General features: G+C 39.2%; 1 protein-coding gene across 1 annotated transcript; it reads left to right on the forward strand.

Moving 5' to 3' along the window:
• The first annotated feature begins 292 nt into the window (after positions 1-292).
• Positions 293-2,798, forward strand: LOC149832182 (disease resistance protein RPV1-like). Its single transcript, XM_090013181.1, has 3 exons — positions 293-810; positions 1,992-2,673; positions 2,781-2,798. The coding sequence occupies exons 1-3, from the start codon at positions 293-295 to the stop codon at positions 2,796-2,798; spliced, it is 1,218 nt and encodes a 405-aa protein (XP_089869307.1).
• The last annotated feature ends 11,749 nt before the right edge of the window (positions 2,799-14,547 follow it).

The following is a 14,547-nucleotide window of genomic DNA, read 5'->3' on the forward strand; positions in this document are numbered from 1 at the left end:
TAGATCCAAAAACAAGGAGTACATCTCAGACATACTCTTGAGAACAATTGTTCCTCAAGAACAGACTTCTTCTCCTGCCTAGACGCAGGCGAAGGAGAGATCCTACCTCCATTGAAGGGAAATCAGGAAGAATATGTAACTTTGGGAGCTAGCACTCTACTCACCCTTGCCAAACGGGGACAAAGAAACCCTAGGCTATGAGTTGACCTTTCTCTCCATCGATTCCTCACCATTCTAGACCAACCCACAAGCATTCACCACCACCGTCGTTTATGCACGAAACTCCCAAAGGATGGCCTCTCAAGATGGCAAAACAAAGGATTCTTCATCTTCTGCATCCTCAACATCGTCACCAAAAGATGGTGCAACGGAGTTCGAAGTGTTTCTCAATTTTAGAGGGAAAGACACCCGCAACGGTTTCACTGGCCATCTCTATCAAGCCTTAATAGACAAGGGCGTTCGCACCTTCATCGATGATGTGAACTTGAAGAAGGGTGAAATGGTGGATAAATTATATGGGTACATCGATGGATCCAAGATCTTCGTGCCCATCTTCTCAAAGCGCTACGCCGATTCAGAGTGGTGCTTGAAGGAGATAGCCAAGGCCATAGAGTGCGGGAAGACGACTGTTCCCGTGTTCTTTAATGTAGAGCCAACCGATGTTCGGCATCAAAGTGGGCCATTTAAATCATCATTCAAACACCACCAAAAAAATAAGAAGTTGGGTCAAAGGGAGGTGCAAAAGTGGAGGGAGGCGTTGAGAGTAACAGGGGGAGTTTCCGGTTACCATCTGAAGAATGACACAAATCGGTACTCTCTCTCTCTCCAGTGCTGCCAAGCTCCAGCTGCCTGGCCAAATGGCCGCAGTGGCACAACCCATTCTCTGTCTCACCAGTGGTAGATGAGCAGAGACCCAGACTCTCCCCTATCTTCTTCCCTGCTGTCCCAACTTGCTACCTGTCTGTCGCGTGGTCGCTAACCAGCTCTAGCGATTCACACAACTTTACGGCCACTCGCGATGGCTAGCAGCTAAAATAATTTGAATCTTATCATCTCTATTGCAATGGTCCATATTTGCAAATTTGGTTTCCTACAATTTTGCTGCAAGAGGACCACAAAAGGGATTTGCTAATCTGATGCAAGAGCACCCTTTTGGACGTTTCATACTTTTTCCTTGGCACAAGAAAAACCCAATGCTCAAGGAATAGTCTTTATTATCATGATCTTAGCCATAGTCACTACAATGAAATGTCCTAAACATTTATTTGGAAAAAAAAATGTACATGTTCCTAAGGATTCGTCAGTCCTGAAATCAGAAGGTCTACAAGCTGATAAAGTCACTCTACCTGGCATAAAACAACCTCCTTAGCAACCGCATGACTGGTTCCCAATTGATGATTTTCAATAGTTTCACAGCATTTTCAAATTTTGACCTATATCTAAAATGTCTTAATTTTATTGTGAATTAATTTTTGAAATTTTTTATTTCCTTCATTTTTATATATTTCTCAAACGCCAATTTATATATGCCATCATTTTCTTCACAATTTTTTCAACCCTATAAGCCAGCTTTTTCTTCATTTTTCTACTTTTAATACTTCTTCAATAAAAGATTTTTGAGTTATTCTGATTTTGTTGTTATCTTTCTATATTTTGAATTTGTAATAAAGATCAATTTTTTAAAAAGAATGAATCGAAGTAAATTCAATTTGATTCGAGTCATACTGATTTTATGAACCTTTTTCTGAAAAACAATTTAATTCGTGAATCGTTCTTAACAACTTTTGTTTTTAACTGGTGCATTCGTTTTTCTTTTCTAATCGATATCCCATCATCCATTGATGCCCTTTTATTGGTGAAAGTGCTTATTTGTAGGAGCGAGATCTTGTTCTCCTATCAGAAAAGGGAGTGAGATCATTTTTAAAATTGTTACCATATGAATTTGCTTGTCCCTGTAACAATTGGTTTTTTTGTTGTTCCCCTTATGCCAGGCATGAAGCAAAGCTTATCCAAATTATTGTTAAGAGGATCATGAAGCTAAGCGAGCCATCGGATAGACCTTTGTTAGATGTGGCTAAGTCCACTATTGGGCTGGATAAACCTTTGGAAGATATGATTAACAAGTTACATCTTAAAGCTGAAGATGTTCGGATGGTTGGAATCTGCGGCATGGGCGGAATAGGAAAGACGACCCTCGCAAAGGCCATCTTTAACGAGCTGATCTCTTCTGAATTTCAAGTGCGCATCTTCATCTCCGATATCAAGGACAAAGAAATCATCTCTGTGCAAAAGCAGCTCTTGGATGCCATTTCTGGTAACAACGACACGAAAGTATATGATATTGATGATGGCATTAGGAAGATCAAAGAAGGAATTAAAGGCAAAATCGTGCTTCTTATTCTTGATGATATTAATGATAAGGAACAGCTTCGTGCATTAGCTGGTTCCAAAGACTGGTTTCGTAACCAAAGCAGGATTGTGATTACAACAAGAGACAAACGCTTGCTGGTTGCCTCGGGAGTGAATGAGCATGAGATGTATGATGTCGAAGTACTGGATTCTGAGCAGTCACTTCAACTTTTCAGCTGTCATGCATTTGGGAGCAAAGAACCTATGAAAGAATATGCACACCTTTCTCAAGAAGTTGTATCGGTTGCTGGTGGACTGCCCTTGGTACTTGAAGTATATGGGTCACAATTTTTTGATTTAAGAACTCCACAAAAATGGAAGATCATGTTGGAAAAATTAATGAACACCGAAGTAAAGGGAGTACATAAAAGGTTGAAGGTAAGCTTTGATGGACTGGATGAAGGAGAGAAGGCGATACTTTTGGACATTGCGTGTTTCTCTATCAGGCACTTTAATAAAGAATATGCGATGCACGTGTGGCGAGATTGTAAAGAATATTACCCAGACATAGCACTTGATGTCTTAGCACACAGGTCTCTTATTAAGTTCGATAACGAGGGTCGGTTTGAAATGCACGATCAAATTCGAGATATGGGTAAACGGATTGTTAAGGATGAGTGCCCCAAAGATCCGGGCAAGCGAAGCCGACTGTGGGAGGAAAGCGATATCTGTGAGGCATTGGAATATCCTGAAGTAAGATCTCACTTCTTGAATATATTGCCTGATTTAGGTTTTGTGCATCTCTGCATCATCCAATTAAGCCCCAATTTAAGATGTCAAAACTCAATGAATCCACTTTGGAATTTTGTCACCAATCTGTTAAGTCTTGAGTCAAATTTGAACCAATTTTATCTCGTTGTAGTGCTCTAAAGGGTTGGGGGCAACTGACCTTAGTGGTGAGCTGAATCAATTTATCTGACTAGGTAAAGTTGGTTCTAGTTCTTCATGTGAACCATAGTTAAGTATGCTAGTCGAATCAATTTATCTGACCAAAGGAAAACATGCGGTGTTCCATCATTTTTTTCCTTTTCGTACTGCTTTTTTACGTTCAGAAAAGTGTGCAAAATAATGTTGATTGAATTTTGTATCCCAGGAGAATGGAGCATATATATATATATATATATATATATATATATATATATATATATATAGAGAGAGAGAGAGAGAGAGAGAGAGAGAGAGAGAGTTGGGTCAGATTATAACTCGCCTCAAATTAAGTTTTGTTTGCCATGCCATGTTGGTCTCTCTCTTTCTCATAGGGAACAAGGAATGTTGAAGGCATTGTCTTTCCCCATCAGCACTATCCATGGGACGACGAAAAGAGATGTTTTACCACGGAGTCTTTTAAAGAAATGACTGAACTTAGACTTCTTCATGTGAGTGGCGCCACATTTGAAGGTGAATATGAGCACTTGCCGAAGCAAATCAAATGGTTGCAATGGAGACATTGTCCACTGGAGTCACTGCCATGCAATTTTCATCTTGAGGAAACTGTTGTCATCGACTTGTATTACAGCAATATAACCACAGTCTGGAACAAACAAGAATGTGGGCTCAAGGTAATCAAGCGCTGGGTGCTTTTCTTTTTTGTTCATTCTATCAAATAACTTTAAAAGCAAATACCATACTAAAAGTGTGATATTCTCAAAACGCCAAGCTTTATTTTTTATTTTTTAGCATAATCGCAATTCTCATCATCAGGAAAATATGAGTGAGGGGAAAATCTTGTGATATTTTGAAAAAGCACATTTTTCTCAGGAGGATCTCAAGAAGTATTGGTTGGTTATGTTAATATAGAAAATATATTAACTAAAATATAAATATAAATAATATAAAAACTAGGCAAAAGTGTTTCAATCATGTTAACATTTTGTTAAAACACAACAACAACTACGCCTTCATCCCAAAATAATTGGGGTCGGTGATATGAACCAAAAAAGAAAATCATTATGGGTCTTCCACATGAATCCTTCTCCTCCAATCATTTCTATCCAATGCCATGTCCTTGGTGAGGTTCAAAGCATTCATATCTTTTCCTATCACCTCCATCCATGTCTTCCTAGGCCTACCCGACCTCTTTTAACTAATATATTTTCCCATTTCTCCATCCTTCTAACTGGAGCATCATTAGGCCTTCACCGAATATGTCCAAACCACCGTAAACGATTCTCTCTCATTTTATTTTCAATGGGTGCAACGCCTACCTTCTTACGTATCTCCTCGTTCCGAATCTTATCTTTTATTGTATTTCCACACATCAATCTCAGCATACGCATCTCAGCTACACTCATTTTTTGAATATGATGTCTCTTGGCAGCACAACATTCCGTACCATATAGTAAAGCATGCCTAATAGTCGTCCTATAAAACTTTCCCTTCAACCGCAATGGCATTCTACGATCGCACAACACTCCAGTTGCACTTTTCCATTTCATCCACCCAACCTTTATCCTATGATTTACATCTCCATCAATTTCTCCATGCTTTTGAATGATAGATCCCAAATATTTGAAACAATCATCCACTGGTATTTCTTGCTTACCAAGCTTCACTACACTCTCATCATTACTTCGTTGCTTACTAAACCGACATTCTATGTATTTTGACTTACTCTTACTCAACTTAAAACCTCTTGCTTCCAATGTTTGTCTCCATAATTCTAACTTAGCATTAACCTCATCTCTAGACTCATCAATCAAAACAATATCATCAGCAAACAACATACACCACGGCACATTTTCTTGAATTGATCTCGTAAGCTCATCCATCACTATAGCAAATAGGAAAGGGCTTAAAGCAGATCCTTGATGTAACCCAACCGTTATAGGAAAATTGGTTGTCACCACTCCACAAGTGCGGACATTGGTTACTACTCCTTCATACATATCTTTAATTATTTTAATATACTTGAGAGAAACACCTTTCTTCATCATTGTCCACCAGAGAACGTCCCTAGGTACTCTATCATATGTCTTCTCTAAATCAATAAAAACCATATGCAAATCTTTATTCCTCTCTCTATTTCTCTTGATAAGTTGTCTAAGAAGATGTATAGCTTTCATAGTTGATCTTCCAGGCATAAAACCAAATTGATTCTCCGATATCATGACAACCTTCCTCAACCTAGACTCAATCACCCTCTCCCAAAGTTTCATAGTATGACTCATGAGTTTTATACCACGATAGTTTGTGCAATCTTGTATATCACCCTTATTTTTATATAGAGGCACCAAAGTACTCTTCCTCCACTCATTAGGCATCTTATTTGTCCGCCAAATCTTGTTAAAAAGATTTGTCAACCATTCTAAACCTTTCTCTCCCAAGCATTTCCAAACCTCGATAGGAATACCATCTGGGCCAACTGCTCTTCTTGATTTCATTTTCTTCAAAGCCTCTGCAATTTCTTTCTTTTGAATCTTGCGCATGAAGTCACGATTCATCTCATGAAAAAGAATAGAGAAGTCTCCAAGATCCTGAGCATGACTTTCATTAAATAGCTTATCAAAATAATTTTTCCATCTCTCCTTAATCTCCTCATCTTTGACTAAAACCCTTTGTGTTTCATCTTTGATACATCTAACCATACCCAGATCCCTCGATTTCCTATCTCTCATCTTTGCAAGCCTATAAATATCCTTCTCGCCTTCTTTGGTATCCAACTTGTCATAAACCTCCTTATATACCTTATCCCTCGCGTTCTGAACTACTTTTTTAGCTTCCTTCTTTGCTATCATATACTTCTCCAAATTCTCCTTATCACGACTCTTACTTAGATTTCTATAACACTATCTTTTAACCTTAATAGCTAATTTGACATCCTCGTTCCACCACGATGTATCCTTACCTAGCGGTGCACCGCCTTTAGACTCACCCAATACCTCCTTAGCCACCTTTCTCATGCCACCCGCTATCTTATTTCACATTGATTCTGAATCCTCCTCGAGACACTAATCAACTTCCTTAACTACCTGCTCTACAAACATTCCTTGTTTAGCTCCTTTCAGTGCCTACCACTTAATTCTAGGATTTATCCTATGTTTATCCCTTTTGCGGCATTGTCTAATTCTAAGATCTAAAATTAAGACTCTATCACTACAAGAAAAATGTTAATTAGCGACGGAAATTTGCGACAGATTTTTTCCGTCGCAAATTAGCGACAGATTAGCTAGAGAAAACTTTCTTCATGAATCTGTCGCTAAGTAGCGACAGATTAGCGATGAAAGTTTTCTCTAGCTAGTCCGTCGCTAAGTAGCGACGGATTAGCGATGAAAGTTTTCTCTAGCTAATCCGTCGCTAAGTAGCGACGGATTAACGACAACAATTGTTTCGTCGCTAATTCTCAATACAAGAAAAACATTTTCGCGAGGGATTTAGCGAGGGAATTTTTCCGTCGCTAATCCATCGCTAATTAGCGACAGATTAGCGACGGAAAAATTCCCTCGCTAAATCCCTCGCTAATTTTCAATTTAAACCGAGCGCGAAATTTTCCCTCTTTTCCTGTTCGAAATTTAAATCGATCGAGCTCGATTTAAACCGATTTCTTCGAAGGACGACGACGTCGGAGAGCGCGTTGGAGAGTGGAGGAAGGCGACGTCGGAGGACAGTCGACGATCGTTAGAGGACGTCGGCGCCGGTTCACGGAGGACGACGACGCCGGTTCACGGAGGATGACAGCGACGCCGGTTCACGGAAGATAATGGTGCCGGTTCATGGAAGACGGCGACGCCGGAGAGCATCGGTTCATGGAGGACGGTGACTTCGGAGGACGGTCGACGATCGCTGGAGGATGTCGGCGCCGGTTCACGGATGATGATGATGCCGGTTCACGGAGGACGGCGATGCTGGTTTAAGGAAGATGATGGCGATGCTGGTTCACGGAAGATGATGGCGCCGGTTCATGGAGGATGGCATCGGAGAGCATCGGTTCACGGAGGACCGCCTGTCGGGTGCGGTATAAGTCCGGCTTATTGCTGCCGGAATACCGCCCGACAGGGATCATTTTTTTTTTTTAAATTTAGGGACGAATTAGCGACGGACATTATCCGTCGCTAATCTGTCGCAAATTAGAGACGGAATTAACGACAGATATGTTTTTCCGCTAATTAGCGAGCAAAAATTCGCGATGACCTCTATCCATCGCTAATCTGTCGCTAAACAGTTTAGCGACGACTTAGCGACGGATTAACGATGGATATAAGCCGTCGCTAATCCACGATTTTCTTGTAGTGTATGTTGTATAGCTACACTTTCTCCCGGTATAACCTTACAATCGATGCAACAACCCCTATCTCTCTTTCTAAGTAGGAAAAAATCTATCTGACTCGTATTAACCCCACTTTTAAATGTTACTAAGTGAGACTCCCTCTTCCTAAACCAAGTGTTTGCTAAGATCATATCATAGGACCAACCAAAATCTAAAATCCTTTCTTCACTTTCGTTTATTTCTCCTATACCATAGCCTCCATGGATACTCTCAAAACCATCCCTACTAATGTCTACATGCCCATTAAGGTCACCGCCGATAAAAAGCCTTTCTCCATAAGATATCTCTTATACTACTCCATCTAAATCTTCCCAAAATTTTTAAAACAGGTGATATTTTGAAAATATTGCATTTGTTCTGGTGCAAGTTAATTTTGATCCGGAATATCACAATCTATCGCCATATTTTTCAAAAATTTGGTGATAATTGTGAATATGGTTTTGACATTAATGAGATAGAATGAAATTATTATAATTTGTATTATTATTTATAGTCCTATTTTTTTATAGATATTTATGTAATTTTATATATGCTGATGTATTATGGAGTTTTTTCTTAAAAAACAAAAATATTTTTAGTTCATTGCAAGATTATCCTAGCTTGGGTTTTCTTGAGAGCGAGATTCGTCACACTACTTTTACTTTTGATGGACACTCTTCTTACAAAAGATTAATTATTTGCAGGTCTTTGACAAATTGAGAGTCCTTGATCTGAATGGGTGCAGGCAGCTCACCATTACTCCTGATTTTACTAGCATGTCGCTGCTAGAGAAATTGATATTTGATGAATTGACCAAGGTTCATGAATCTATTGGGCATCTCAAGAGTTTGGCATGCTTGAGTATGAGAAGCTGCGAGAAACTAGAGGAACTACCTGCCAGTGTTTGTCGGTTGACTTCTCTTGAAACACTTGATCTTACGAAGTGCTATTCTTTTTCAACTTTGCCAAAACAGTTGGGGGATCTGAAATCACTACATGGATCACTTGTGGCTTTGCCCGATTCAATCGGCAATTTAGAGAAACTAAGGTTTCTTCATTTAGACGAAACAGCCATTCAAAAGGTGCCTGAATCCATTGGGTCCGTGAAAAGCCTTCAAATATTATCCTTGTATGGGTGCTCGAAACTCACCGTTACTCCTGATTTTACTAGCATGCCGCGGCTAGAGAAATTGATATTTGATGGATGTCGTAAATTGACCAAGGTTCATGAATCTATTGGGCATCTCAAGAGTTTGGCATGCTTGAGTATGAGAAGCTGTTGGGAACTAGAGGAGCTACCTGCCAGTGTTTGTCGGTTGAGTTCTCTTGAAACACTTAACCTTGCGATCTGCTCTGCTTTTTCAACTTTGCCAAAACAGTTGGGGGATCTGAAATCATTGAAGCAACTCACCTTAGATTATACAAAAAAAATTATAGCTCTTCCCGATTCCATGTCACACCTGGAGAACCTCAGTTTACTCTCTTTAGATTGGTGTTATTCACTTACAGAGCTCCCAGAATGGATTGGAAGCTTGACATCTTTGAGAAACCTCAGAATGAATAATATTAAAATAGAGAGAATACCTGAATCCATTGGGCGTTTGACCAATATGGAAGAACTACATGCTAATGGCTGTCGCTCACTTGTGGCTTTGCCCGATTCAATCGGCAATTTAGAGAATCTAAGGTTTCTTCATTTAGACGGAACAGCCATTCAAGAGGTGCCTGAATCCATTGGGTCCGTGAAAAGCCTTCAAATATTATCCTTGTCTGAGTGCACGAAACTCACCGTTACTCCTGATTTTACTAGCATGACGCAGCTAGAGGAATTGAAATTTGATGAATGTCGTGAATTGACCAAGTTTCATGAATCTATTGGGCATCTCAAGAGTTTGACATGCTTGAGTATGATAGTCTGCGTGAAACTAGAGGAGCTACCTGCCAGTGTTTGTCAGTTGAGTTCTCTTGAAAGACTTGACCTTGCGCACTGCTATGCTTTTTCAATTTTGCTAAAACAGTTGGGGGATCTGAAATCATTGAAGCAACTCACCTTAGATTCTACAAAAATTATAGCTCTTCCCGATTCCATGTCACACCTGGAGAACCTCAGTTTACTCTCTTTAGATTGGTGTGATTCACTTACAGAGCTCCCAGAATGGATTGGAAGCTTGACATCTTTGAAAAAGCTCAGAATGAATCATACTAAAATAGAGAGAATACCTGAATCCATTGGGCGTTTGACCAATATGGAAGAACTACATGCTAATGGCTGTCGCTCACTTGTGGCTTTGCCCGATTCAATCTGCAATTTAGAGAATCTAAGGTTTCTTCATTTAGACGGAACAGCCATTCAAGAGGTGCCTGATTCAATCGGCAAATTAGAGAATCTAAGGTTTCTTTGTTTAGACGGAACTGCCATTCAAGAGGTGCCTGAATCCATCGGGTCCTTGAAAAATCTTGAAGTATTGACCATAACTTGCGATCCTGAGCTGACTGTAGCGCCTTCTATGGATTCCATGTTACATGTTTCAAACTTGAAGAAGTTACGTACATTGAAATTAGAGGGCTACAATTTGCTTGTCGATGTTCGTGGCCTTCAAAGTTTGGATTGCTTGAAAGAATTGGTTCTCAAAGGATGTAGTAGCCTTCAATCTCTCCGAGAACTTCCCCTTTCTCTAGTCGAACTTTGGGCATCGGATTGTCTTGATTTAAATATGATAGATGTTTCAAACTTGAAGGAGATGTATAGATTGGATTTAGAGGGCTGCAAGAACCTTGTCCATGTTCATGGCCTTGAAAGTTTGGATTGCTTGGAAGTTTTGGTTCTCAAAGGATGTAGTAGCCTTCAATCTCTCCGAGAACTTCCCCTTTCTCTAGTCGAACTTTGGGCATCGGATTGTCTTGATTTAAATATGATAGATGTTTCAAACTTGAAGGAGATGTATAGATTGGATTTAGAGGGCTGCAAGAACCTTGTCCATGTTCATGGCCTTGAAAGTTTGGATTGCTTGGAAGAATTGGTTCTCAAAGGATGTAGCAACCTTCAATCTCTCCCTGAACTTCCCCCTTCTCTAGTCGATCTTCAAGCATCGGATTGCGCTGCTTTGAAAACCATCGTCGATCTTTCAAGATCGAAACAGCTTGAATCATTGAAATTAAAGGGCTGCGAGAAGCTTGTTGATATAGGTGGCCTTGAAAGCTTGAATCACCTGCAAAAATTGAATCTGACAGGATGTAGTCAACTTTCTGATTCTTCAAGGAATAGAATTATGGTAAGGTCTTTTCCTTTGCTTGGAGAAATGCATTTGTATTTGTTTTCACTCGAAACTTCACTTTTGTGTTGAAGCTTAAAACTAATAATTGATTTCACAATCGGTTTCTGAACTGAATAGTTTTTCAAAATGATTTTGAAAGTTGGCTTGAACTAAATGGGATCCAATACTTTTGAATCGGTTTTTGATCTTTTAAAAATATATTTAAAAAAAAAAAACATAAGCAATCAAAAAATAAAATAAATTGACTAAGAAAAGAATGAAACACATAAAGGAATCATTTTTTCAATAAATCGGTAAGTGTCGTTTCCGATTTGTATCACCGTGATCCATGTCAATTATATTTTGTTTTAACAACTTCGGTTCTATAATATATGAATGGTTTGCCATAGATTTGTTTATTGACTCATGCTCACATCTCTGCTCAGGAGCCCGACTTTGAAAGACTCTATAAGTTTTCTATTTCTGGAAGTCTGATGAGTGTTGAGGGATCCGGCAATGCACGACTCTCTTTTCCCCTCCCCAAACCATTCGGCTATCAAGAGGGGTTTGATCGTTCCCGTCTTTACTTGGAAACGAGAGGGCTTTGTGAAGAATTGCAGGGGATGGTTGTCCACGTTGAAGAGATGGTAGATGGTCATTTGGTCTCTAAATGCACTAATCAACCTCACTCTTTGTACGGGAATCTGGCTCAAGTTCATACGCCTTTCTACGTGAGTTTACCTGACAAGATCGAACTTAAAGGGAATGATGAGAAACGAATAAATGGCCACAGGATGATTCATGTGTCAATCGATCGGGCCCTCCTGTTGAGAGGAGATCTTTGTTCTGAGTTTAGTGATCCTCCTAAATATGATGCACCAGCGGATTCAGGTTCTCCTTTTACCACGTGTTATTGTGCGCTCCAACTTGAATTCATCGAGAGTTGGGGGGATGAATATACAAGTGAGGAGGATACAAGCGAGGAGGATGAGTATACAAGTGAGGAGGATGAGAGTATACAAGTGAGGAAGAGGAGGAGGTATAGTTAAACTAGTGGGGCTCAATTTCCATCAGTAGAGGATAGTGTTAATGTGGCGTCATGAAGTAGGGTCTTTTCATGACAAGCCATGCTGCTTTTGAAATGTGGTGGTAGGTCCATAGGCTCAGTATGATACACTTGATATTGTTCAGCATATTGTGGATCTCACTTGTCTAAGGAGACTAAACTCCAAACTGGTGCTCAGAATGGAACCTCCACCCCCACGCTGGATATTATTATCTGTTTCTTATCGTTGTTGGGATTGTCTCAGTTTCCAAATCTCTTGGTCACAGCTTACAGTCTAAACCTACCACACAAGACACTCATGTCCCAACATGTCAGAAGAAGATGACACATGTACGTACAAATTTTAATAATTTTTATATTATTTGATAAAAAATATTTTTAAAATATGAAAGTACCAAGAATAATATTTTTGATTGTTTAACTTATTTTTTTAAAAAATAGAATTTATGAGTCATCACATCACACGTCCAACAATATATGTACCTCATAGACTGAGGAAAGATCTTTTGCAGTTTTAATGTGTGGTCTGTTTACCTGATCACCCAATACTTAAAGGGTGTCAACTGGCCTAGTTTACCAGGATCCGACCCGAACTAAACTCTATAGGATCTGGATATGGTGATAAATAAGAAGACCTGATTAAGACTTGGGTCTAGATCCAATAGCCATGATTAATACATGGACCCGTGAATATTTTATGAATTTTTTTAATATAAAAATAATAAAAAGATGTGGGTTTATCGAGTATGGTCGAGGTTTGATTCATGTAGTTTTTATCAATATAATTTATTTTATAGTGGACCTGATTAAACATGGGTTTGGACCAATACCATACCTAAAAATCTAATGCAAGTCTGGTTTCAACTGGGTCTGAACCAAACCGACGAGTTGACACTCTTACCTATACCTCATTACAGGAGAGGGAAGATCAGGTGTCATGCAATTGCACCCTCTTAGTGTGTCACCGTACTTTTTCACTATATAAACACTAGCTATCTAGGGTCCTACCTTTAGCACACAAGGCATGTGTTCACTATTTATTTTTAGTATTAAATATTTTTGTCAATTAAATATAAAAATAAATACTACAAAAAATTATGCCATCATGTCCTACTTTCTAAAAGCATTTGTTGATATTTTGTACTTATATTGAATCAGTGTCCATTTTCATTTGACCAGGTGGCACAAGATTGATGTAACACCTCGATCTAAGACTTCGAGAGTACCAGATCGGGGTGTTATAAAATGGTATCAGAGTCAGGTTCACCATTTATAATAAGTTCAATGGCATATAATATGATATAAGTCTCTTCTCGCTAAAAACACATTAGTGATTAAGTTGTTTTGTTATTAAGAATAACTAGCAAGCGTGATAATTACAGAGACCTTAGGGTGCAAGATCCTTTTGAGTCGTCGGTTGTAGGGAGAAAAAAATTTGTTGCTGCAATGGTGATGGTTACTAGAGCTATAGCGAGTATGTCTCAAATAGTTAGAGAATTGATAGCATGACCCTCGACGATTTATATCACAACCGAGAAGATAAATGCGTACTTATAGGATTATCCCGACATTACTCAAGGGCGACAGTCACAGTCTTATGGGCGATGATCACAACTTTACATGCAAGAGACTCACTAGTCCTACTATCAGAGAGCTCGGTAAGTACAAGGGTGAGCGACGAAGAACTAAATGGCGGCTCAAGGAGGAGTCACAAGAAGAACATTCCCTAGTGTGAACTTTGCATTTCATGGAGGGTCTATAATGATTAGTACACGAAGATGACATATATCCTAAACCAGCTATGCTACTGCCATGAGCGCAGCCAATTAAAGAGTTTTGAATCTAGCCATAGAGTTTCTTGTTAAAGAAACCAGGAGAACAATAATTCAGGTCACAAAGGCAACATGACACGTTGCACAAGTGAATGTAAGTGGCCAATAACTAGCACATGGACGAACATCATTGAAAAGTTTATGAGAAAGAGGCGAGGATGAAAATCAAACTCTTACGCTTGCCTCACCTACCTAAACTTTCGCTTCTCCCCCATACATTATGAGTACTCTTTCTGTGCTTGAAGACCCCACTGTTGATCTTGCATCACCTATTTACACTCTTCCTTTACCCCCATATAACTTGAATGCTCTTTGTATGCCTCACCATCAACAAACACGAAGGAGTTTAGAGAGAGAAGCAAGTTTCGGATGAGACCTGCAGAACTTCAGGAACTCAATGAGCAACTCAAGAATGATTGAAGAAATGTTTTATACGACCATCATTATCTCCTTTAGATTCTTCAATTCAGTTAGTTGAGAAGAAGGGCGTATCATTGCAAATGTGTATAAATAATCGACAATTGAATGCAGTGACCTTCAAGAATAAATATCCATTATCGCGGATTGACAACTTGTTCCATCAACTTCAAGGAGTTGCATACTCCTCTAAGTTGAATCTGGGATTAGGTTACCATCAGCTGAAAAATTAGAATAAGATGTGGTTAAGACGACTTTTATATTAAGATACGACCATTATGAGTTTTTGGTCATACATTTTAGTCTAACTAATGTACCAGCAACTTT

Source organism: Nuphar pumila, chromosome 7 (assembly GCF_984573655.1).
Source record: "Nuphar pumila chromosome 7, dmNupPumi1.hap1.1, whole genome shotgun sequence".
NCBI lineage: Eukaryota > Viridiplantae > Streptophyta > Magnoliopsida > Nymphaeales > Nymphaeaceae > Nuphar > Nuphar pumila.